Below are 13,801 nucleotides of genomic sequence, written 5' to 3'. Positions count from 1 at the left end.
AGTGAAGATGGATCATCCCAAGATGTCCGTGTGAAATGTCTTGGGAGAGATGGGAAGAGCACCTACCAAAATGGAAGAAGGAGTCTGACCAGTGAGCTACCATAAAACCAAGGCCTGTGTGCCTGAGTGGAGGTTTAAGGTTAAGGAATAGAAGAGTTTCCCAAGTGAAACGAGCAAAAGCATCATCCGGATGGCATGAGCAAAACTAAAGCCAAGAGGTCAAGCATCCCTGCCTATGTGTATAATTAAGATTGTGAGAGGATGTCCGTGGTCCTGGTAACGAAGACCCCGCGAAGTCTAGAGCGTCATGCAGAAGCACCGTGTCTGACAGGTCTTCACAGGACCTTGAAAAACAATGTACTCACTATTTGCATTAGGTCTGAACTTTAGATAAACCATTCCAGAAGTTCAGTGGACAATGTGGGATTGGGAGGTGAGGTCCCTGGAGAGGAAGCAGCAGTGGTGGTGGACGGACAGCTCAGGGTTGAAGAATACTTCCAGCTTTTGAAGGATATCCACGTTCACGATGAGCAGAGCCAGAGTTCCTGATGCTTTCTACAGGACTCTGTGGCTGCTACTCTCAGACAGGTGTGCTCACACACAAACACATGCCCATAATTTAAACATTAAACAAGTCTTAGGGAGTGAGGCTGGAGAGATGGTTCTCCAGTTAAAATCTTCTAGAGAATGCAAGCTCAATTCCCAGCACACACATAACAAACTTTCTACAACTGCAATTCCAAGAAATACAACACCTCTGTGTGGCCTCTGCAGCCACCAGACTCTCATAGGGTGCACTGACATACATGCAGGCAAATCAACCCAGACCCATAAAATAAAATTAAGATAATAAATTGAAAAGATGTACAAAAAGACAACGTGGAGAGAAGAGTTGTATTGCTGTTCTGAGACCCTCAACTGGAGGTGACAGGCTTGAATTATGGCCCATGGTAGCAGAAGGATAGAACTTAGGGGTAAACTGAGGAAATACACATGAGTGTTTAAGACAACCTTGGGACTGAGGGGAGGAATGGCCAAGAGGAGGAGAATACAGTTAAGTTTGGGTAAATATGTATATATATCAAGAAGATATCATAGAGTAAGCTTGGCAGGAAAGGGTATCAATTTCAACGTGGAAATTCTGAGATTTGGTTTCAAAAGGATCATTTAAGGGGTTTGGTCTGGTCAGCATACAGTTGTATAAGCCTCAGCATAGACTGGAATAGAGACATGGACCACAAACTTCCTGAGTGACAGGGTAAAGGGGCTGGTTGAGCGATATTGTTTATTGAGGTCACGATTTCTCTTGAATCTTGTGGTTTACTCTCTGAATGTCTGTTCTGTTCCTTAGCCATTTTTTGGAGGTTAGATAGTAATCACGGTGTTACCCCAGGTATATCTTAATCTACTTGGAGAAGGGATTGGTGACTTTGAGTTTTAATGAAATAATAGGATTTCTATTTTCTTTTTTATCTTCCTCCAATGTCTTTTTGAGAAAATAAAACTTTAAAAATCCTTATATAGCTTAGTGAAGACACAAGAAGAGACACGGCAGTTTTATAACGCTCACCATCAACTGGCAGGGTTTCCATTAGGTCTTTAAGCTCTGCTTCTGTGAGTTTAACCTCCATATCTTCTAGGATGTTGTCGATGTTATTAACATCAACTTTTCCTTTGAAAAAACATTAGATTAGAAATGTACGGAAAGCAAATAATTTAGAACATTACTTTAATCATTAGACACCATTGTTTGATTTAATGATCATATGCTCATACTAAAATTAAAAAAAAACTTGACGATTCACATATTTATATCACAATATGAACACTAAAAGCCCAGTCTGACTCTGTGCTCCAGAGAGCAGAGTTAGTAGAATTCAAACATTAAAATCAGAACCTTTCTCCCTGAGGTTTGTGGTTGAATCAAACCCATGCTGCACACTGCTCACTGAGCCTTTGTAGGCCTCTTTTCCTGCCATACTTTTGAACAATAAAGTCTATTTGTGCTTTCTGAAGCTTTGAGTTATTATCAATTTGCTGCTTGTTGAATTAGAAAACAAAACAAAACAAACAAGAATCCAGGAACGTTGACCTTTCTTTTCACTTCTGCCACAAAAATACATGAAGTAATACTTGAAATTTTTCAAATTTACTTTTGTTTAAGCAAAGATAGTGTCTAGGGTACTATTTGTCAAATTACAAATATACTTCAAAATGTAAGGAAGTGGGCTATAAATAACGAACAGGATTTCCTATCTAATGAGTTTCTATCTGGACTGTGAGATTCCTTGAGAAAATTCTGTTTTCTTACTAATTCCCTAACTTACCTTTGAGAGACTTTACTTCCTTCATCAATCTTTTCTGGAATACCATTTCATCATCTATAATAAAATAATATTGACCATAAAAACTAAGTATATACTTATGTCATGAACATTAATACTTTATTTCACAAGAGAAATACTATTAAAGACAGGATTACATGTATTCTGATTACATAGAATTGGGACATTATATTTCCTTAGATATTTACATTATACCACCCTCAATACATATGAATTTGAGAATGGGAAATTTTTGCTTTCTGATAAATCTACAGTCTGGCATTGGCCACCATTTTTAGTTGATCTACAGTGTGTGAAACACACACACATCTAGTAAACTTCTACAATAGTGAATCACATATTATTTTTCTCCTTTTTTTCCTTCTTTGTTTCTCACTCCTCTTTACTTTCCCCATATTTTTCTTAGCTATACAACCCAAAGCCCTTTGCATAGGTCTAATAGCACCAAGGGCTTATGGCTGAATTTATACTCTAGCGATTTCCACAGAGAATTAAGTAGAAAAGTCTAAAGCTCCTTTGTTGTCCATTGGTACTCATGGGTGACACATCATTAGTGTGTTTGAGGCTTACTGTCCACAGGCAGGATCTTCAGCAGATCGGAGAGCATCTTCTCTGTGAGCTCAATGCCCATGCTTCCCAGAATGTATTGGAGATCATTGATATTAATCTTATTACCTTTGAAAAGACAGCGGTGTTGTCATTGGGGAAACCAGATATTTAACCGTGGTTGTAGGCATGTTGTACAAGTTAAAGTCTAACGTTTAAATAACACTCATCTACATAAAACCAATAGAAAAAACATTTAAAAATTATCCTGACTGGTGGTTTGAATAAGAGATTTTTTTTTTTTTAATTTTGGAGACTTGACAAAATGGCAGGGATAAATGTGTATATAACTCAGAAATTTAGGAACCTAATCAGAAATAAACAGACATTTCTACAAGTATAGTTATTTTGATTTAAAGCACAAGGTTTAATGTTGTAAGCTTGCTGGTGGTGGCACACGGGGGAGGTAGAGGGTAGGGGTTCTGGGGGAGGCGGTGAAGAGGTGGGGGTGAGGAGCAAAGGATCTCTGAGTTCCGGGCTAGCCTGGTCTACAGAGTAGCCCAGGACAGCTGGGGTTACACAGAGAAATCTTGTCTCAAAAAAAAAAAAAAAAAAAAGAGAAAAAATAAATCAATAAAATTAGTGTTCCTCACAGTAACATTTTGAGTCTTCAAAATTTATCCAATTTTGCCTTGCCATTTGCTATATATGTTTCGAGTATACATGTTTATGTATATTATAATAATATGTGTATATATTTATATCATAGTAAACAAAATTCTGCTAAGTATAGAGTACCTCCAGAAATGAGAAAAACATTTAGCATTTTAGTACTAAAATCTTGATAACCTAGTGATAGAGTATCAGAAGCAGTAGCAAATGAATTTTTAAATGGTTTTAAATATGTATGTGGATGGTATATTTGCCTCTCCCTCCTTCTCCCTTCCTCCTGGCAGCAAGCCCCCGGGGTCTACTTGTCTCTGCCCTCATCAGTTTGGGTACATATGTGTGCTCCATACCCTACTTCTATGTGAATGCTTGGGATTTAATTCAGTTTCTCATACTTATGTGACAAACTCTTTACCCACTGAGTCCCAAGTCCAGGCCCTATGACAAATGATTCCTTAGCAATGAGTCAAAATGCAGAATCTAAGCAGAGACAGAAGGAAAGGCCATCCAGAGACTGCCTCACCTGGGGAATCCATCCCACATGCAGACACCAAACCCAGACACTATTGCAGATGCCAAGAAGTACTTGCTGATAGGAGCCTGATACAGCTGTCTTCTGAGAGAGAAGCTCTGCAAGAGCCCGACCAATACAGATGCAGAGGCTCAAAGTCAACCATGGGACTGAGCACAGGGACCCCAATGGAGGAGTTAGGGGAAGGACTGAAGGAGCTGAAGGGACCAGCATCATTGAGGTGAGATCTTCTGGGAAATGTTTTCTGAGAGCACAGAGGCTGTGTTCCAGAGATTGCCAAGGTTGTACCTTGGGTTGAGGCTGGACTTGGTAATGTGTAAGAGTTACCCAGGTGGCACTGGTTTTGAAGGCATGAAAGGGTCATGAAGAACAGCTGAGGCTTTGTACTGTGAGAGGCCATAGAAGGCCATTGGAGAAGGTGCAGCCTCAGTTGCAACTGATGTCCCAGGACTAAAAGGGTCATGCAAAGGAGTTGAGGCTTGGCACCATGAAGAGAGTCTATGAGAGGGTATTGTTGAAGCCTAGTTTCAGTGGAAGACAGCAGCGTTTTGGAGTTGCCAGTACCATGAGATGACCACCAAGAACAGCAGCAGCAGTGGAGTACAGGTAGCTGGAGCCTAGAAGACAAGGTGTGCTACAAAGGTCAGAGCTAGAGAAGTGACCCAAGCAGGAATGAAGAAGATCGTGAGTGGATCCCAGACATTGGACGGTTGGAATTTGATTTTGCTTTTGATTGTGACTGTGCCCTGATATTTTTCCCCTCTTGAAGTAAGAAAGTATTTTAGTGGAGCCCACAGCTAAGAGATTTTGAATTTTTAAACGACTTTGAATTTTAAAAGATATTGGATATTTTAAAGGGATTGAACTTTTAATATGTAAATACTGTGGGACTTTTAAAGTTATTTAGATCTTGGGGATGAATAAGAAACTAAGGGTGGAGACTTAATAGTGATGTGTTTGTGTGTCAAGCTGACAAGGGGTCAATTGTACTGGCTGGTACTGTGTGTCAACTTGACACAGACTGGAGTTATCACAGAGAAAGGAGCTTCAGTTGGGAAATGCCTCCATGAGCTCCAACTGCAAAGCATTTTCTCAATTACTGACCAAGGTGGGAGGGCCCACTGTGGGTGATGCCATCCCTGGACTGGCAGTCTTAGGTTCTATAAGAAAGTAACTTGAGCAAGCCAGGGGAAGCAAGCCAGTAAAGAACATCCCTCCATGGCCTCTGCGTCAGCTCCTGCTTTCTGACCTGCTTGAGTTCCAGTCCTGACTTCCTTTGGTGATGAACAGCAACATGGAAGTGTAAGCTGAATAAACCCTTTCCTCCCCAACTTGCTTCTTGGTCATGATGTTTGTGCAGGAATAGAAACCCTGACTAAGACAGGGGATAACATTTGAAATATAAATAAATAAAATATCCAATAAAAAATAAAAGCTAGTATATACTACTGATAAAAACCATTTAACAGAGCACAGGATGAGAGCTTCAGTATTATGTTAAACTTACCCACCTGTAAAGGCTTCCATTGCATCAACCAACTTTTCCATTTCAATTTCTCCAGCATCTGTAAGAAAATAAGCATGTATATATGGACATGATCCCAAGACTCAGAAAACATGAATTGTGACATTAAATAGTATTTAGATACTCTAGCATTTTAACATATTTTAAATACTTCATAAGCATGAATTAGGGGTCAAACATTTAAACATGGCCAATATAACCTTTAAAATTTATTTTTTATCATTCAAAAGTAATAAAAACTTTAGTAATGACATGTGGAGAGCCTTTCGGGGTGCCGCTTGGCAGGAGTCTAACATTGGCCAAGGAGGGGAAATAGACTCAGGCAGGGACCTGACATTGGCCAAGGACAAGGAAGTAAAAATCTGATTTTAGGGTAGAACAAAGAAGTAGGCTCGGATATCTTGATCATCCTTAGAAACAGCATCACCAGGGTGATCATAGGGCTTTGTGTTTGTTTTGCTTGTCTCTTGACTATTGTCCTTTTAGTTCCTTATTGTACTGCTTGCATATAATTACTCGCATGCAATTAAACTGGTATAAAAAGCAGATTGGGAAAATTAAATTTGCCTTCAGTCTCAGAATTGTCTGGGGTCATGCTACGATGTTGTCTGTCTTTTTTCGTTTTAATCCTCACTCCCATGCTGGAGAACCTGTTGACTGACTGAGCAGGCTTGGTCAATGACCGGATAAAATCTAAAGAAGACTGCTTCTAGCTTACTCGGGCTGTTTACAACTGACAACTAAAAAACCGTTTTCAGAGGGTTTTATGTGGATGAGCACTGTGACTGCACGAGTGTCTGTGCACGATGTGTGTGACCAGTATCTACAGAGGACAGCGAGCGAGAGCATTGGATGCCCTGAAACTGAAATTCTGCACAGTTCTGAGCTGGTTTGGGGGTGTTTGAAATCTTCCTCTTGACTACTGACCACCTCTCTACCCAACTGACAGAGTTTGGGTCTTTTGTTTTGTTCTTTTGTTTTTGTTTTTTGTTTGTTTGTTTTTTGTCTAAGAGAAAGCACATGGTATATATAAACATTTTAATATAGATTTCAGAAATATCCCCAATATAATTTGTCTATTCTCAGTAGTTCTTGGATAAGGAGGCAAACTTTAGTTTATTTTACTTGCATTGTATATACAAATTGCGAATCGTTTTGAGAACTTTTTTGCTGTCACAGTGTGAGTAGACATTATGCAGAAAAAATGTTGCATGGATACCTCACATTTTAATTTAAAGTATGATTTATTTGGAAATAGGCAAAACTTTTCATGTTTTAAAAGTCAAGTGTTACAAAATGAACATTTTATGGTATGACCGCGCAGGGATCTCCTGTACCCCATCTCCTGGCAATCTTGTTCATTTCAGAAGTAACTGATGTGGCTGCCTTCCCTTTTACTTAAAAAAATAGACAAATAATAATTGAACACACTTATAAAGTATAGTGTGGTATTTTGAAATAAGTATAGATTGTAGAAAGCTAATCATGTAAACAAGTCATTAATGCACCTGCTTGCTTTGTGATTAGAATGTTAATCATTCAGTTTCAGCAATTTAAAAATATATACTATTATTTTTTGAAAAAAATTTTTGAGATTATAATATACTAAAGCATTTATTCCTTTCCTCTATAAACCCTCCTTATATACTCCCCTCTCCTCTACTTCAGATTGGTGGCCTCTTTTTCCATTAATTACTACACACACACACACACACATATATATTTAGGAATATATATGTATACACACACATACACACACCTACATATATATTCCTAAATATGACCTTCTTAGTCTGTATAATGTTACTTGTATGTATGTTTTCAGGGCTCATCATTTGAGATTCGTTACCAATGGATCTGCTAGCCCCTGGGGAAGACTCTCATTTGTGGCATTCCTTAATTGCCTATAGCTCTTTTTGTAGGGTGGAGGCCTCATGGGCTTTCCCCATCACTTTTCCATATCCACTGGTGTTGTCATTGCAAAAGTGCAAGCTATTATTAACTGCACTAAACATGTACGACTCAACGATGCTCCTCTGGAACCAGAACTTTAAACCCTTTGAACATATCTCCCTTCTTTTCTTACCCCAACTCACTCCAATCCGGAGTCTCCTTTTGGTTTTATGAGTTATCTACATAAAGCTCCAATCTAGACATAGATATTCAGCGTCTGCCTTTCCATGTCTAATTTTCCTCCACTGAGTTGATTTCTCGGGTGCCCTCTCTCAGCACCAAGAATGCTAACAGGGCTGGGCAGTGCATCTAGGGATTTGGCCCTTTCTTCTTGGTCTCCTGTGTACTTGAGTACTTCTATGGTATTGTTTGTAATGTCTCCCACTTCTTACTGATTTTGTATATTTTAGTTTTCTTATTTGTTCTTCATTGGTTTAGCTAAAGGCCTCTCAACTCTGTTTTCCAAAGCTTAACCTTTAGCTTTGCTGATTTCCCATTGCTTTCCTAGGCTGTCTTTCACTGATTCATACTATAGTCTTTACCCATAACCTTCTATGTTTGGACTAAATTTCCTTTTAACTCCCTGAGATATAACTCTGGGTTGTCTATTTGAGATATATCTTCTTTTAAAAAGTAGTCAGCAATCTTTTCTTTCATTCTCCTCTGGGAGGGGTTGAAGGAGAAAATGGGGAGTGGATATATTCTAAATAGATCTTATCCATGTATGGATTGACAAGGCAATATAAATAAAAGTGTTTAATTAACAAATGAAAAATACTATAACTACCATCACCACCATCATAACAACAGCAAAACAATCTAAACAAAAGAAAAAGCCCTCAAGTCCCAGGATGCCTGGGCTGTTGGAGCTTTCCACACTGACCGCTCACTGGCACATTCTTGATCATGTCTTTATATTCCATGTCTGAGAGTTTCATTCCCATGTTTTTCACCATTGTGTCCAGTTTGTCGGCAGAAATCTTCCCTCCTTAAAGTGAAAAAGATCATGAAGAAAAATCAATGACAAATCCAATTATTTCATGGCTATTACAGGTTCCTCAGTATGAGGTTCAAGGTCCATAGACTAAGTCAATGTAAGAGCACAAAGGCATAACACAGTGAAAGTAAAACTTATTTTTTGAGTTATATTTTTTTAAAGAATCACTCATATTTCAAATGCTTTTAGAGATATTCGTATCTACCCTCAGAACGACACAAAGAAATGCCTACTGAGGACTTTGAAAAGTGCCCTGATCATTGTCTCTCTGGTGTCTCCATAAACTTTCTGAGCTCTGGAACAGATTTTTAAATTGTTAATAATTTTCTTTGTTATTCGTTGTTCAGACTTCCACTTTGTTTTCTGCCTTGCCAGTGACTTGAAAGTCCAGCACAAAATGGTGTGTTGGAGAGTCAACTGGACTAGGTGCTAGTAAGCAAGCAACAAACACAGATGAATGGGAGATATGCAGATACACGACAGACTGAACTGGCAGATCAACAAGTGTAAAATGTTATAAATAGAAGATATTGAATCAGACTTAATTGCTTATCACTTACTTTTACCAGACTTCACAGTGTTCATTAATCTATTATGGTAGAAATTTCCATCGGCTGTAAGAAAAAACACAATTTAAGTCAATGTAGTATGAGTTGATGCCAGTCTTTGGACCCTTAGCTACTGAGTCATCTCTCTAGCCTTCAAAGTTAATATTTTGGCCTAATGCAGTGTATTACCATATTTAAAAAACAGATCACTCATATAGATTATAAAGTGAAAGGCAAACTTTAAAACTTTCAAAGGAAAATATAGGATATTTTTATGACTTTGCGGTCATAAAATACATAAAAATTCAAATCTTAAAAGGAATTTACATAAATTAAAAGGCATATGTATCAAGATGAAAATGTAAAGCCATGTCAACATCAAGGAATATTTTTAAAATGTAAACAAAAACTTAGTACTTAAAACAGGAAAGAAAAGAAAGCCACCTTTCTTATACTTGCTTTATAAATACTGTTTTATTGGTGCATAGCTATACCATTAAAAAAAAAAACCCTATGAACCCTATTTTAGCTTACATCAAGAAGGCGGAGCAGCCAATCCAATCGCATGGGACCTGAGACTGCATTAATTAGGGAAGCATAAAACCCAGCCTGATCAGGGGCACAAGTCCTTTTCTGGTCCAGCACAGGGGTACCTTGGGCGTGGAGTCTGCGGACACACTTAAGGTATACACAGGACCCTCCAAGGGATCTTAAGACCTCTGTGAGTGGATCATAACTTCTGCCAGGAGGCAGGTTCGAACACCAGATATCTGGGCACCTTCCCTGCAAGAGGAGAGCCTACCTGCAGAGAGTACTCTGAACACTGAAACTCAGGAGGAGCTAGTCTCCCAGGTCTGCTGATAGAGGCTAACATAAACAGCTGAGGAACAAGATCTAACCAGAGACAACTACAAGAACTAACTCCAGAGATTACCAGATGGCAAAAGGCAAACATAAGAATCTTACTAACAGAAAACAAGACACTTCACTCACCATCATCAGAACACAGCACTCCCACCCCACCCAGTCCTGGGCACCCCAACACACCCAAAAAACTAGACCCAGATTTAAAAGCATATCTCATGATGATGGTAGAGGACATTAAGAAGGACTTTAATAACTCACTTAAACAAATACAGGAGAACACTGCTAAACAGGTAGAAGACCTTAAAGAGGAAACACAAAAATCCCTTAAAGAATTGCAAGAAAACACAACCAAACAGGTGATGGAATTGAATAAAACCATCCAAGACCTAAAAAGGGGAGTAGACACTATAAAGAAAACCCAAAGTGAGGCAACGCTGGAGATAGAAACCCTAGGAAAGAAATCTGGAACCGTAGATGCAAGCATCAGCAACAGAATACAAGAGATGGAAGAGAGAATCTCAGGTGCAGAAGATTCCATAGAGAACATCGGCACAACAATCAAAGAAAATACAAAATGCAAAAAGATCCTAACTCAAAACATCCAGGAAATCCAGGACACAATGAGAAGACGAAACTTACGGATAATAGGAGTAGATGAGAATGAAGATTTTCAACTTAAAGGGCCAGCAAATATCTTCAACAAAATTATAGAAGAAAACTTCCCAAACCTAAAGAAAGACATGCCCATGAACATACAAGAAGCCTACAGAATTCCAAATAGACTGGACCAGAAAAGAAATTCCTCCTGACACATAATAATCAAAACAACATGCACTAAATAAAGATAGAATATTAAAAGCAGTAAGGGAAAAAGGTCAAGTAACATACAAAGGCAAGCCTATTAGAATTATACCAGACTTTTCACCAGAGACTATGAAAGCCAGAAGAGCCTGGACAGATGTTATACAGACACTAAGAGAACACAAATGCCAGCCCAGGCTACTATACCCGGCCAAACTCTCAATTACCATAGATGGAGAAACCAAAGTATTCCACGACAAAAACAAATTCACACATTATGTTTCCATAAATCCAGCCCTTCAAAGGATAATAACAGAAAAAAACCAATACAAGGATGGAAACCACGCCCTAGAAAAAGCAAGAAAGTAATCCCTCAACAAACCAAAAAGAAGACACGCACAAGAACAGAATGCCAACTCTAAAAACAAAAATAATAGGAGGCACCAATTAAACAAAAATAATAGGAGGCAACAATTACTTTTCCTTAATATCTCTTAATATCAATGGACTCAATTCCCCAATAAAAAGACATAGACTAACAGACTGGCTACACAAACAGGACCCAACATTGTGCTGCTTACAGGAAACCCATCTCAGGGAAAAAGACAGACACTACCTCAGAATGAAAGGCTGGAAAACAATTTTCCAAGCAAATGGTCTGAAGAAACAGGCTGGAGTAGCCATTCTAATATCGAATAAAATCGACTTCCAACCCAAAGTTATCAAAAAAGACAAGGAGGGACACTTCATACTCATCAAAGGTAAAATCCTCCAAGAGGAACTCTCAATTCTGAATATCTATGCTCCAAATGCAAGGGCAGCCACATTCATTAAAGAAACTTTAGTAAAGCACAAAGCACATATTGCACCTCACACAATAATAGTGGGAGACTTCAACACACCACTTTCATCAATAGACAGATCGTGGAAACAGAAACTAAACAGGGACACAGTGAAACTAACAGAAGTGATGAAACAAATGGACTTAACAGATATCTACAGAACATTTTATCCTAAAACAAAAGGATATACCTTCTTCTTAGCACCTCATGGTACCTTCTCCAAAACTGACCATATAATTGGTCACAAAACAGGCCTCAACAGATACAAAAATATTGAAATCATCCCATGCATCCTATCAGACCACCATGGACTAAGGCTGATCATCAATAACAACATAAATAATGGAAAGCCAACATTCACGTGGAAACTGAACAACATTTTTCTCAATGATACCTTGGTCAAGGAAGGAATAAAGAAAGAAATTAAAGACATTTTAGAGTTTAATGAAAATGAAGCCACAACATACCCAAATGTATGGGACACTATGAAAGCATTTCTAAGAGGGAAACTCATAGCTCTGAGTGCCCCCAAAAAGAAACTAGAGAGAGCACACACTAGCAGCTTGACAACACACCTAAAAGCTCTAGAAAAAAAGGAAGCAAATTCACCCAAGAGGAGTAGATAGCAGGAAATAATCAAACTCAGGGGCGAAATCAATGAAGTGGAAACAAGAACTATTCAAAGAATCAACCAAACGAGGAGTTGGTTCTTTGAGAAAATCAACAAGATAGATAAACCCTTAGCCAGACTCACTAGAGGGCACAGGGACAGCATCTTAATTAACAAAATCAGAAATGAAAAGGGAGACATAACAACAGATCCTGAAGAAATCCAAAACACCATCAGATCCTTCTACAAAAGGCTATACTCAACAAAACTGGAAAACCTGGATGAAATGGACAAATTTCTAGACAGCTACCAAGTACCAAAGTTAAACCAGGATCAAGCTAACGATCTAAACAGTACCATATCCCCTAAAGAAATAGATGCAGTCATTAATGGTCTCCCAAACCAAAATAAGCCCAGGACTAGATGGGTTTAGTGCAGAGTTCTATCAGACCTTCAAAGAAGATCTAATTCCAGTTCTGCACAAACTGTTCCACAAAATAGAAGTAGAAGGTACTCTACCCAACTCATTCTATGAAGCCACAATTACTCTGATACCTATACGACAGAAAGATCCAACAAAGATAGAGAACTTCAGACCAATTTCCCTTATGAATATCGATGCAAATTACTCAATAAAATTCTCGCTATCTGAATCCAAGAACACATTAAAACAATCATCCATCCTGACCAAGTAGGTTTTATTCCAGGGATGCAGGGATGGCTTAATATATGGAAATCCATCTACGTAATCCATTATATAAACAAACTCAAAGACAAAAAACACATGATCATCTCCTTAGATGCGGAGAAAGCATTTGATAAAATCCAACACCCATTCATGATAAAAGTCTTGGAAAGATCAGGAATTCAAGGCCCATACCTAAACATGATAAAAGCAATCTACAGCAAACCAGTAGCCAACATCAAAGTAAAAGTGAGAAGCTGGAAGCAATGCCACTAAAATCAGGGACTAGACAAGGCTGCCCACTTTCTCCCTACCTATTCAACATTGTACTTGAAGTCCTAGCCAGAGCAATTCGACAACAAAAGGAGATCAAAGGGATACAAATTGGAAAGGAGGAAGTCAAATTATCACTTTTTGCAGATGATATGATAGTATATATAAGTGACCCTAAAAATTCCACCAGAGAACTCCTAAACCTGATAAACAGCTTCAATGAAGTAGCTGGATATAAAATTAACTCAAAAAAGTCAATGGCCTTTCTCTACATAGAGAATAAACAGGCTGAGAAAGAAATTAGGGAAACAACACCCTTCTCAATAGTCACAAATAATATAAAATATCTTGTCGTGACTCTAACTAAGGAAGTGAAAGATCTGTATGATAAGAACTTCAAGTCTCTGAAGAAAGAAATTAAAGAAGATCTCAGAAGATGGAAAGATCTCCCATGCTCATGGATTGGCAGGATCAACATTGCAAAAATGGCTATCTTGCCAAAAGCAATCTACAGATTCAATGCAATCCCCATCAAAATTCCAACTCAATTTTTCAACGAATTAGAAAGAACAATCTGCAAATTCGTCTGGAATAACAAAAAACATAGG

The 13,801-nt window shown here is 38.4% G+C and overlaps 1 protein-coding gene across 1 annotated transcript in view; it reads right to left on the bottom strand.

Annotated features, from left to right (window-relative positions):
- Positions 1 to 13,801, bottom strand: part of Gm11639 (predicted gene 11639) — a 227,902-nt gene that overhangs the window by 106,851 nt on the left and 107,250 nt on the right. Inside the window, exons 47-52 of the mRNA XM_017314877.1 lie at positions 9,128 to 9,181; positions 8,454 to 8,558; positions 5,604 to 5,657; positions 2,916 to 3,020; positions 2,328 to 2,381; positions 1,571 to 1,672 (exon numbers count right to left, since the gene is read on the bottom strand). Coding sequence (XP_017170366.1) covers positions 1,571 to 1,672; positions 2,328 to 2,381; positions 2,916 to 3,020; positions 5,604 to 5,657; positions 8,454 to 8,558; positions 9,128 to 9,181 — 474 coding nt within the window. The remainder of the gene's footprint in view (positions 1 to 1,570; positions 1,673 to 2,327; positions 2,382 to 2,915; positions 3,021 to 5,603; positions 5,658 to 8,453; positions 8,559 to 9,127; positions 9,182 to 13,801) is intronic.

Source organism: Mus musculus, chromosome 11, assembly GCF_000001635.26.
Source record: "Mus musculus strain C57BL/6J chromosome 11, GRCm38.p6 C57BL/6J".
Lineage (NCBI taxonomy): Eukaryota > Metazoa > Chordata > Mammalia > Rodentia > Muridae > Mus > Mus musculus.
Note: the sequence above shows the minus strand (reverse complement) of the source record. Positions and strands in the feature narration are given on the sequence as shown.